The sequence below is a fragment of the Polyodon spathula genome, chromosome 10, assembly GCF_017654505.1.
Source record: "Polyodon spathula isolate WHYD16114869_AA chromosome 10, ASM1765450v1, whole genome shotgun sequence".
Classification (NCBI taxonomy): Eukaryota; Metazoa; Chordata; class Actinopteri; order Acipenseriformes; family Polyodontidae; genus Polyodon; species Polyodon spathula.
This window is the reverse complement of record NC_054543.1, coordinates 15340629-15353630: the sequence shown is the minus strand read 5'-3', so window position 1 is coordinate 15353630 and position 13002 is coordinate 15340629. Positions and strand designations below refer to the sequence as shown.

Here is a 13002-nt window from a genome sequence, read left to right as displayed (position 1 = left end):
AGAGCATAGCAAAGTATTATTAGAGCTTAGTGAAAGCATGATAAAGTATAGGTAAGCACTGTAAAGACTAAAGCATATTCATAGCATTGCATAGCATGATCACAGGAAAAGCAAAGGAAAATTGTAGTGCGAATTTACCATGGTAAACATGAATAAGTGATCCCAACAGAATGGCTGCAGTGATTATCAGGCTTATCAAGACAGTCTAAAAGTCTCTCTTTAATTAACTACGATTTTCTGAAAGCAGGAAATATCATGTTAATGTTATGAAACTGAGGAACAAACAAATTTACAGTACTTGGCATAGACCTTGAATTATGTTACTTAGTTATTAAAGACTAGTAAATGTTTTGAACATAAACCTCTCGAGTCAAGTTGACACACTTTCCAGAAAATGAAAGCACTGTCGTCGTCGGTAAGGAAGTTATGAATTAACTTCTTTAAAAGATTGTATGATTTATTTCTCTTTTCTATTTTTTCTTTATGGAGCTGGCACAGTACAGAAAATAATGACTGTGGCCCCACTCAAGTATTGAAATCTATTAAAAAGGAAAAACATGCATTTAAAGATGACGCACAGGATATTTTACAGAACCTGAAACGGGATGATGCAAGTTAGCACAAATTCTCTCAATCTTCTCTCAGCTCTTATTTGTCTGAGAATTCAGAGGAAAAAAACAAACAGTATGTTAAGTCACTGTAGTTGTTTACTAAAACAATGCATGACATATGCAGCCTTTACTACATTCCCATTGTTAGGGATAATACATTGGTTTACAAATATTCTACAGGTTTAATAAAGCTGTTTTCCATAATTAAAACATTAAGGCCACAATTCTATCCATAGGGACCATAGTTATATATAACTGTTTTTGTAGTAATTAGCCTGTACATCGCTGGTTCGAATCCAGGCTATTCCACTGCCGACCGCGGACGGGAGCTCCCAGGGGGCGGCCACCCAGGGGGGAACAATTAGGTCGGCCAGGGTGTTCTCAGCTCACCACGCATCAGCAACCCCTGTGGTCTGGCTGGGCACCTGTGGGCTTGATGTAACGCTGGATGTTTCGGAGGTAGCAGCCTTTTCTTTCTTATAGGTATGATTTGTCTGTCTGAAAACTGGCACAAGCAACATCTTTCAAAAATATATAAATTTTACCAGGCCCATATAGGCTGTATTTAAAACCAGAGCCACACTAAAATGGACTAAAGAAACAGATTTGGAAACGTCTTTAAAGTTGCATTTTGTGATTTGTGATACTTGAATCGTTATTTATTTGCATACAATCATAAGAATCCAGTACAAAAATAAAATCCATCTACGACTAAAAGCACTCAATTACTGCTGCCCAGCATAGATGACTAGGGGTCTAATTAAATCGCGGTAAATTTACGTATTTTTCACAGGTAGGTTGCAGAATAAAATTAGGATTTCGTAGACATTTCGCTGACCTGTTTAAACATTAAATAAACCTAAGTAGACAGTATTTCAGAACACTACAAAGCCTAAAAATAGTGGTACTTGCTTCCTTACTAAAACAGAGTGCTGTCGTTTATTAAAGGTGAGCATGCAGCATCCCCCTGCAGCTGACTTGCTCATACATTGAGACTGCACATTCTGCATCCACTGAATTGGTTGGAAGTGTAAGGCAAAGCTTTGCCAAGTTTAAAAAAAAAAAAAAAAAAAGTTATACAGGTGTAGAACTCGATTAGAAACAGCCCCAAAACTCGGTTACCGAAGGGCATCTGGCATACTTTAATAAAGGCAATGTATGCAGCACATTCGCTGTCGTGTTACTTGTCCCATCCGATAATTTATTTTGTTAGTACCGAGTCAAAACAAAGAAAACGTGGCTATTCGGGTTTAAAATTCCAACTATGAAAAAGTAAGCAGCAGGTTGAAGCGAGGTGGCTGTGCTAGATCGCTGTAGTATTTAACTTGACGACAGGAATTCTTTTTATCTAGGCTTACTTTCAGTTTGGTTTCTCAAAACTGTTAATTTTATGTTCTGTTCAGCAGCCACTAGTGGCCTTTTGTTGTGATTCTGAAGCTAAATAGTGATCGATCATATTTTCTCCTGACACATTAAGATATGCAAAACATTAGCCGAAATATACTTTGCTTTTTCTGTCGTCCATTTCTACTATTTTACTTCCAATGCTGAAAACTAGATTGCAGCAACGTAAATGAAAACAATGCAACACCAATTTTCTCCCACCCCCTACTGCACAGTACAGGTCACAGAAAAGCAGTCAAGACGCACTCGTAGGCTGATTAAAACTTTGTTCTCATTTGAATAGTAAACAACAACTGGAAATGTTATTTGTGGACGTTTTATTGTTTGTTTTTTGCTTAAGTACTATGCACACAGGGCTGCGAAGGAATAAAAAAGGGTTATCTACAGAAGGAAGATACATAGTTTGCGTCTCTTGCGTTGTGCAGTAGTTCATTTAAACAATGTTTCTCTCCGTACTTGTCCATATGCATTGACCCCTAAAAGAGGTAAATTTCGCGGTGAACGCTCATTTTCCGTGAAATCATGATTTAGGTAGACCCCTATAGATTACAAATATTTCATAGGAATAAGGATTTGTCTCCAACAAAAACTAAAATGCTGAATGTCCAAAAAATGCAATGTAAAGCAATATTGTACAACTTTTTCAGTACACCAATGCGTTTTGAAAGTTGATGACATGTTTTATTGTTGGTTAGTTTTAATTAGAAGGTCTTTTGCTGTACATTGAAAACACTTTCGTAAAAGGAAAAATAAATTGTAGGTCGCTGTGTTTCTTAATCTAAATGCAATTCATAAATCTCTTATCAATAATCATCAAACATTTTTTTCACCATGTCGGTAATTGTCGTACAAAGGTGGCAAGTTAGTTTTTGGAATCAAAATGATTTAATTCCAATCTGTTTTTACATACCAAACAATACTGGGTGACAGCAACCAACCAAGACCTGACTTTTCAAACTGCATTTGACAACAATAAATGCTCTTTTGTGTTTTTTACATCAGCAACTGGTTTCTGTTTGGCTGTCTGAAAGTCGCACTGGGGATATGACTTTACTGGGAAATGTAAAGAACAAAGATGTTATCTCACAAACACAAATGTCTAATACTATTTAACAAACACAAACATATATAGTGCTTTTTAGTCTAGGTTTATTAATTTAATTTTGAGGCTTAATTTTGCTTTTTTAAAACAGATTATTTTTTAAAGATTCATGTGAATTTTAGGTAATTTCCCAAATCCAAAGGAAACTCCCAACAAGGATATTTGTCTGAAATATTTAGATGCCTTATTTTATTTTTGCTCATGTTAATTTAAAAAAAACAAAACAAAAAAAAAAAAAACGGTATTAGTTGTTGATAATGTTTTATCTTTTTGTTTTAAAGAACACAAGCATGATTTGAAACAGGCAAGGGACCTTCCTGTTCAGCATGTAACTTTTCACAGCTTCATGAGGATCATTTACTTTTCCCAGCACAGTAAGTGCTAACAATATATACACAAGGTTTAAATACAGTATGTATCTGAAGGGTGGCAATATCTGGAGGGATTCTGAAATCAGTAGAATCCATGCTCTTCGCTGTTACTCCTCAGTCTTCTTAGCCCTGCTGGTTGACTCTCTAGTACCAGGTGTGCTTGCAGGCGTTTCAGTGCCATTGCTTTCTGAAACCACTTTGATCTTGGTTTTATTTCCTTTTGCTTTTACCGAATTCTTGGGTTTCGTCTTCTTCCTGTTGCGAATGAGGTCTTCACGCCCCACCTCAACCATGTGTTCTTCCCACGACTTCATTTCATTTTTATACCGGATTTTATCGTCTTCTGCAAGTTGCATGTAGACCTGGGTTAAAAAGAGAGGGGTCATTTCTTTCCATATCAATTGTTTTATATTGCAGCAACATCATAGAACAGAAACATACAATAAAAAAGAAGAGGATTTTAAAAAATGTGAAGTGTTTAGTGCAATAGAACAACGCTGAATATGGGAACAGATTAATGGCATAAAACAACATGGGATGGCTTAGAAGGATTTCAATTTTTTTTTTATTTTTTATAAATGTCTGTGCCACATAACCGGTTGTATTCTAATTATCTAAACAAAACAGTGGCGTATCATTTTAACGAACATTTTAGGCAAAGTCACACCTGGGTGAAACACCAGCAGGGTTACTACAGAGCATTAAGCTGTTTAGATCATTAAAAGTGACCCTAATGTATGTAAAGTTTCAAATAATTCAAACAGTTGATCACATTCTTTAATAGCAAATTATGTTTTGGTTTTTTTCCCCCAAAATGATTTATAATTTACCTCTTTTTGTGCAGTACGCAGTTTACTCCAGTCTTCAAACAAGTTCTTCATCTTGGCCTAAAGAAACAGAAGTGCATGCATTTGTCATGTTCTGAAAAGTAACAGATTCATGCTTATGCAGCATGCTGAAGACAGGGTTTCTTCTTATATTTCAATGTATTTAAAATCATTGCTTCTTACTTCTTGAAGCACAGAACTGTAAAACACTGATGTAAAACAAATGCAAGCTACTAAAATTTTAGGAAAATGTTCAGTAAAGAATATTGCAACTTCTATTCCCATGTTCACACAGCATGGATGCATTGAGTGTCACTCACCTGCGTTGATTCTCCTGTAGCTTCTTGAAAGTGTTCAGACATAAAGATGTTAAATGCAGATCTTAGTCGTTTGGGCTTGCCTAACATTGTAAGCTCCTGTAAGATTACAGAATGTAGACAACATCTGTTCCAAGTTATATTTGATAGAATACAGAACATTTGAAGATGTTCTTGATTCTCAAAGATGCAAGGGGGGAGAACTGAAGACATGAAGTATCTGGTCTAGAGTTCAATTGAAACAGGCCATTGGAATCATTAATGTCCGTAGAGTTCTGGCCCAAAGCACCCCCTACTCTTTATGCCAGGACAACATAGATATTTTGATAGTCAATACTGGTTTATCTCTATAAAATACGTAGCTAATTCACCAAGAAATATAGATAAAACACTACAGTAGTCAACGGATTAAACAACACTAAAAGGGCACTGACATTGCTTAATGATTGGCAATCCAACCCCATTTTCTTCTATTTTTTTATCTGTATCATACAGACAATTAGAATATAGATTTCTACTTTAATTAATCAGTGCTCACCCGCTTTTTCCTTATTGCCCTTCTCCTGGCCATTTTCTGCCTCTTCTCTTCTTTCAGCGCTGCTGCATGGGCAGGCGTTAGCTGTTCTTTGAATTTTGTCATCTCTTCTTTATATACCTGCCTCGCTGCAAGTGCAGCCTCCTGATATGGCTGCAATATATACATATATGCATTTTTTTTTTTTTTTTTTTTTTAAATCCTGAAAATACTCTTTAAAAACACTGAACAAATAATTAACAGCATGCATGACATGTTCGCTTTATGATACACTGCAATATAGTGCATCGTGCTCCCTTCTTAGAAGGCAGCCCCTGTGACTGTAGCAAGGAACCAGTTAAAAGGTCATAGCCTTGCTTTCCCCCAGTGTGTCGTTTCTCTGGCACTTGCAGTCTGGTTATAAGACACAACATACTTTTAACTATGGCTAAGGTTAAAATACTATATAATGTCACAGGGTTACATAGCAAAGACTATAAATAGCTTTTAAAGAGCAAAATAAGATATTATGTTGCTGTAATTATGAGTTTCCTGGTAAATATAATTGACTGCAAGCATGGTCACAAAATGTTCTATTAAATTGATCTAAAACAGTAACAGATGGAAAATCTGCCACCAAAACCAACAGCGACTCGCTTTAAATGTACTTGCTTTTTTGACTGAAATGAGAAAGTGTGTTCAGCCAAAGCAGCTAGGATATCCAAACAAGCTCAAAGTCAGGTAAAGCCAGATAAATAGAAACTAATAGCGTAACTCAATGATGTCTATCCAATTAATCTGAACTGTGGTAGATCTTACTACAACACACAGACATTGGTTTTCTTAAAGTTCTCTTTAAAAGATTTAATCAAAGGTGGTACTTAGATCCGCCACCGTTCAGACTAGCTGAACAGAACTCAGTATTGAAGTAACAGAACCACTCAGAACGACAGCAAACATCATAGAAACATTTGAAACAACTTGCCATTTATTATTATTATTATTATTATTATTATTATTATTTATTTCTTAGCAGACACCCTTACCCAGGGTGACTTAGTTGTACACAAAATAAAATACATGTCAATAACTACAGTACAATTAAGAGCAAGATATAAAATACAATGACTTCAGTCCTAATAAGAGCAAATACAAAACACAGTATGATTTAATATCTGGGCAATTCAAGAACAGATAAGTGTTGACAGTTGTGTCAGGGTTAGATACGAGTGGAAGTGAATTACAAAATACTACAGATTGGATTAAGTGCAGGATTAAATACAGTAATATAGGGAGCAGATAAGTGCAAGTTAAAGAGCATTAAAGGCAGAGTGCTATATTGTCCAGAAGGGAAGAGTTGAGTTTTACAGGTGTTGTCTGAAGAGGTGTGTACCAATGTTATTAACCAATGTTAACATTCCTAACAGTGTGTGCGGACGTCTATTGTGCATGTCAGACAGCAAAGGCAGCCCAATTTAAATGATTTAAATCAGCTTACCTGGTCTCCAGCATCTTAACTACGAGACAAAACATTTCTTTACCTTTTTTTGTTCAGGTGACAGCAATCTCCACTCTTGTGCAATCTTTTTCGTTATTTCCACAAATCTCACATCTATATGGCAGACATTAATATACAATAAATATGGTCTCTGGTTTGGAGATAAATTGCAAGGACTCATTTGCATGTAACCCAACAGATCAAATGAACTGATGGGACACAAGGGTCAAGGCCTTTTAGAATACCGTAAAACTTCAATTAAACGCCTCTGGCATTTATTTACAATATTTGCAGCAGACCCGGCACATGTTAGAGAAAGGTAATTATTTGAAAGCCGGCAATTATTCGAAGCTTTACGGTACTGAGATTGTATACAACTTGCTGTACTGACAGTAGACAGAAGAAACAAAAATTCATTGCCATATAAGCTTTTCTTATGGCACAGCCATAATAAATTATCTTACATATATGCTTACTTAAGAAATATAATTTAGACTGTATGAAGTTCGTGTACAACAGTAGCATCATTTTGAAAAATTATATGTAACAAGAAGTGTTACCAGTAATCAAAAGCTACATAATTTAATGAACAAACATTCAAGTATGCATGGATGACTTTTTTTTTTTTTTTTTTTTTTAAATCAATGTAGGTTTTATTTTTTCGAAAAAGATTCCAGTTGCTAAGGTAATTATATATATCTATATATATATATATATATATATATATATATATATATATATATATATATATATATATATATAACACACACACACACACATTGTTTTAAAGCATTTGCAGCTGGTATTTTACCTGGATACTGTTTTGCCACTGCAGGCCGTTGCTGTACTGCATATCGAAGATAACCAGTCAGTGGTCTTTTTGGGGGTCCTCCTGAGCTTGTGCTGAAAGAAACCTCTCTCACTGCTGGGCACACACAGGTGCACCTTAAAATTAAAAAAATATATAAATAAAAATGAGTTACTTTATTCATTAGTTTGAAATAAAACCAAAAAAAATGTTTCCGAATAAAGCCTCCCTGTGAGAACAGTATCGCTGGGAGGAGTGTCACTGGGTACTATACCAAACATGCAATGAGCAGGGTGGGATCAATGGGCACTTGCCAGGTCTGAGGGAAGGTCTCAAAGACAGAGGTCTGCAAGGGAGCCAACCTGAACCAAGACCAGAACAGATGGATGAGAGAAGCAAGTGCGAGTTTGCATCTTTCACAGGTTAAATCCAAATCAGGGTCAATTCTACTGTCCTTTGACCTAATGCGGATGGCTGTGCAAAATGTGGAATTGTATCTGCCCATGTGCAGCACAAACCTTAGAGGAATGCTCAGGTGAGAATCAAACATTATATCTTGTTCCCACAAGGTTTAAAGTGTTTAATGGTATTCTGAATACAAGTCTTGCCCCGTTATTGAGCGCCTGTCCCATCATTAACGTATTCGCAGAAGCGATTCTGATGACTCTACAATGGGGTCTGTGGCAAAGTGGTAATTAGTGCACAGGTGTAAAGCAGGTGCGGTAATCCAACAATGAAAGACAGAAAACAAACGGGCGAAATGGTTTCGGTTTTATTTTGTAATTCCAAAATAGTCTGATGACCAAACAGTAAACAATTGCGATACACAGTGGTGTGTATTGAGAAGTGAATAATTCTGGGTTGCAGTCTTGTCCGGGTTTAGTGCTGGCCTTAAGCGACAGCTCCGGATCATGTTAGCCATCTAATCTAATAACAAACAAACATTTATATTAAAGAAGAGACAGATGAAACAAACAAAACACTCAAGGTACCTTTCACTATACAGGTCCTTTCGGTTTAGCGTAACCATCACAAGGAACATATCACAGTTCAATCACAAGGAACTTCTGCCTAACCATGGGAATAAATTGTCGCAGTACTTACAAAGGTACCACAAAATGTTCCTGCCAGGACAACTGAGGAAGTCAGCACCTCCAGCCACTTTTTTTTTTTAACATAACAAAAATCCTTATTCACTGCCAAACATGAATTATTTTAGATGTGTAATGACTGCAGTATAAGATACTGATCTAAAGGTTAGGGTTTTGGTGCAGGGAGAAGATTCATTGTTTTATTAGCAATAATATGTTAGCCAATAAGAGTGCAGTGTCCTGACAGGAGAATTCTGTGTTACCTTTGTAAGGACATCTTAATTGTCAGGCCATCCAGTCCAGGGTACTCTTTTCCCTTTACACAGCGCCCTCACAGGTCGGGAGGGAGATCCAAGAATCATTTGATCTCTGTCACAGGTCCCAAAATAGACAATTGAGCACTGTGTTAAGACCTGCTGAAACCAGGTTTATTTAGTGGTGTAATCAGGAGCTCTAACAATTTCACACACTATAAAAAGCAAAGTAGTCCGAAGTAACAACTCTGTGTGTTTGGACTGACACAGAAAGAGGAAATCAAAGAAAGAAGTAAAAGAAAAGAATGACTGGGATGAGTGAAGGGGAATTTTCTCTGGCTACTCCATCGCTATTCTTGTAGTTCACATATTGTAGTTCACATTTAGAGGTTGCCACAATGATAAATAATTTGGTTTATTTTATGTATTCATTTAAGGTTAAGTAATTTAGTTTGTTATGTAGCTATTCATTTCCAACATCCATAAATTTACAGTTTGGAGGTACTGTAGCGCTACAACTACAGTACTACAAAAAATGCCATAATTATTTATATCAAATAAATCTGATTTTTTTGATCGCCAACCCAAACCTGATAACTCCCCTACAGTGAGGGTTGAATTCTGGAATCAATAGTGGATTTGAGGCATGAAGTGTGGTTCTTATATAAATACTTTGCAACACAGATGCTTTAAAAAATTCATTCAACTTCTTAAAAATAGTTGCACATAAATTTGTTTATTCTTATGGCTGTCTAAAGCACAGATAAAATGGTTTAAAATGTGGTGGGTGTGGCAGTCTTCTGGTAGGTTTCACCAGTCTTGGTCAACCTAACTTTACATTTGGTAAGGTAATCCACCTTTAATGCAAATAATCAGGGTCTGTTAAACCAACTCTGTAAGTCTATATAGTATTTATATCATGTCATGTACCTTTCCTAAACACATAGTTTGCCTAATAGAATGCAATAATACAAAACCTTTTATAAAACCTTTTCTCAACTTCATACTGTGTGACAGTAAAATTCGCCCAACATGGATTGAAAGGCTCATAATCTTCGTATCACATTTCTCGCATTAGTTGCAGTATACAATGGGGTCCATAAGAACATACCCTACTCAGTAATGTCACTGGTAAAAACAGAATACTTGTTTAAACTTTATACTAAAAAAGTCAATCGGTCTTGCCAATTCCCGTTCTAGTTACAACGTGGAAACGGGCATCAAAAATCGACGACTTGACACAACATGTAACTACCAATGTAAAATATGTTCAGAAATATTTTGCTACATTGTTAATGTAGTCTATTGACTCCGAGAGAATTGCAACCGGGACAACCACGTGTTAATAAATGATAATACAAAAAAGTAACATAAAACACATACAAATCCAGTACACTTTGCATACCTAAGTAATTATGTAGCAAACAGGTCATTAAAATGTTCATTACCCTAATCTCAGTAATTTACTGTACACCGTTATAATCCACAACATTAATGGCATTTAAAAAATGTGGCCAACCTGTATTCAATTAGACTAACTGGGTTAACTGACACTGCTGGTGGCACGTCTGTAAATATTCTCAGGCCCTGGGGATTAAACAGTGGATTAAATTTATATTTTGACCATGCATGACCATCTGCACGAGCATTAACAATAGCATACTGTCTTCCTTACCTTGCAAGAGATCGGCTGCTCAGGAGCCCCAGTGTTTTCGCAAAAAATCCAGCGCCACATGAAATTAAACTGGCCATCTTTGAAGAAATATATTTATAATAATAAAAAAAAATTAACATAAAAAAAAGTTATTCCCCAGATTTACTGCCTCTGTCACGTCAGTCAAGTTTAGGCGCTGGGAACTGTTATAGTCCAGAACGGATGCATTGTGGGGGAAGGTCACACAGTCCCTTGCCTAACTGCACATTGACTGCAGCACTTTCATCACTGTACACGCTGCTTCCAGTGCTGCAGTAAAACAGGTCGTGCGTGATCGTACTGTGCTGAAATTCTTCCGTTTTTATTATTGAATACAAAACAATACAGGTACACAACATGTGAAGGAAACGTGTACAAACTGACAGAAACGTTTTATTACGGTTTTATTTATTATGTCCATGAAACTGGTTTTATATATATATATTTCTAGATTAAATATAGTAAAACCAGAGGTCTCCTGACTGTTGGAAAATACAGTTTAGTATAATAGTCCAAAAATTACTTGGATTTTTTTCAGTAGCTTTTAATCCAGTTTATCTTTATTATTTGATTAAACATTGTTAAATGTTTGGTTGGTGTTAACTGTCTGAATATTTGGGTTGTATAATTTTTTTAAGAAATTTGCTGTAAATCCTGAAATCTTGCCCATATCTTCAAAAATTACATCATTAATGTTAATTTTTAAAATCATATTTACATCAAAATTCCTCTTTTCAAGATTAAAGCAAATCTACTATTTTTTTCACCTTCCTCCATCCATTGTCTTCTAGATCGAATTAATGCCCCTTCAGCTTTTTCTTCAAAAATGTTTATCTAACTCAGTTTGCAGTGTGGTAAGATTTGTCAAATTCTTGTCTAAAATGTTGTTTTGTTTGTCTGCAAGACTAATAATTTCTCTAATTACATGTTTGTAGCTTGTTCTTTTCTATAAAAAAAACTGCAGTACTTCGAACTTTAAATTTTAATAATTCCCAATAGTTCCCAGTGTTCACCTATTAGTTTTTGAGTAACTTGAAATTAACCGTAGATCAATTTTGGACTGCAAGGAATATGTTTTATTACTCAAATTTTACTGTTTTTCTTTTGATAATATAATTTTATTCTTGAATTTCCCTCTGAGAATTGCAACTCCAGCAGAGTGATTATTACCATGTGGTAGCTATATTTCACTGCCCCACTGATTTTTCCTGAACAGAAACAAAATCTGGATTACCTTCCTTACAAAACAAAAAGAAAGCTTTTCTTTTATAACTTTTATATATAACACTAACTCCATAGCAATATACTTACAGCTACCCTAAGTTCTCATTTTTCTGTTCTATCATTTACCACTTTGTATTAACAGTATAATCAGATTAATAAAACTCACCAAAAAGTTATCATATATAAATTAAAAGGAAATAATAATACATAAATAAATAACAATATATTAAATAAGAACATGAAAGAAAGACAGAAACAAACAAAGAAAAAGCTGTTCTAAAGTTCATATAAGGTCGTTTAGTATTGATATTCTCTTAAAAAAAAAAAAAAAAACAGACAAACAAAAAAAACCAAACATGAATGAGTTATTCTGCAGCAGTTTAGCTTCTAGTAAGGTGGGGTAAGCAGCTCAGTTGAGGTAAAAAGCCCATGCCAAAAAAATATCCCTATTTACACATATTCAGTTTAATAACAAACTGTAATAGCAGGCACCATCTTGTGGAGTTGTGTGATTGCATACTTGTGGCAATAGAGGCAAGAGTAAGTTTTCAGTAAAGATTATTTTATTGTTACACCATAATTACTAATTCTTCGACATTCTTTTTTTCTCATGTAATTGTTAACTAACACAGACTAAGCAACGGTTGCCATCGTTATTAATAATGAAGTCATTTGTGATGAACGTGACGGTAGTGTTTCAGGGATCATGTCACTACTTAATGCATTATGGGTAATGTTTGTTCTGTAGGTCAAATGGGGCAAAACGGTCATATAGCACAGCACAGAAACCATTTTTGTTTTGTTTTGTTTTGTTTTTTTCAGTAGGCTACATATACATTTTGTATTTACAGTCTGCAATGGTTAGAAAACACACAAAAAAATACTAACAGGGGAAGTTATGGCAATGAGAAGCTGTTTGCTACATTAAAGGCCATAGAGGAGGGGAGCCCACTTATACGGGTAAGCAAGAATTTTGGCATCCCCGCTCGTACTTTGATGTGGCAGAGACAGGCGTGTTTCAGAACCAGGGACAGTAAAGCTAGGTTGCCATAAACCAATATTATCAAAAGAGGTTGAAATAGAAATACATGATCACATCCAGTACATGGAAAAAACATTTGTATGGCTTGACTACTTTAGATGTAAGACAGTTGGCATTTAAAGCAGCTGAAACATCCCTTTAATGAAGATACCAGAATGGCAGACAAAGAAAGTTGCAAAAGCAAAGAAAACAAGTAGAAATTCTGAAGAGCAGGAGTGGCCTTGCCTAATATGTGGAGAAACCTTT

At 35.5% G+C, this 13002-nt stretch overlaps 1 protein-coding gene across 1 annotated transcript; it reads right to left on the bottom strand.

Annotated features, from left to right (window-relative positions):
- Positions 1 to 3361: 3361 nt before the first annotated feature.
- LOC121322187 (transcription factor A, mitochondrial-like) lies at positions 3362 to 10718 on the bottom strand. The gene is made up of 7 exons (XM_041261777.1): positions 10473 to 10718; positions 7456 to 7589; positions 6688 to 6758; positions 5171 to 5320; positions 4636 to 4731; positions 4319 to 4375; positions 3362 to 3850 (listed from the first exon to the last, which is right to left on the bottom strand). Exons 1-7 carry the CDS (start codon positions 10589 to 10591, stop codon positions 3596 to 3598), a joined length of 882 nt encoding a protein of 293 aa, XP_041117711.1. The 5' UTR covers positions 10592 to 10718; the 3' UTR covers positions 3362 to 3595.
- Between the last annotated feature and the right edge of the window lie 2284 nt (positions 10719 to 13002).

Coding starts and splice junctions, on each gene's coding strand:
- LOC121322187 (XM_041261777.1), bottom strand. CDS start 10,591: ATGTTAATTTTTTTTTATTATTATAAATATATTTCTTCAAAGATGGCC. Junction 7,590..10,472: donor AGCAGCCGATCTCTTGCAAG/GTAAGGAAGACA, acceptor TTTAATTTTAAG/GTGCACCTGTGTGTGCCCAG. Junction 5,321..6,687: donor TGTCACCTGAACAAAAAAAG/GTAAAGAAATGT, acceptor TATATATTGCAG/CCATATCAGGAGGCTGCACT.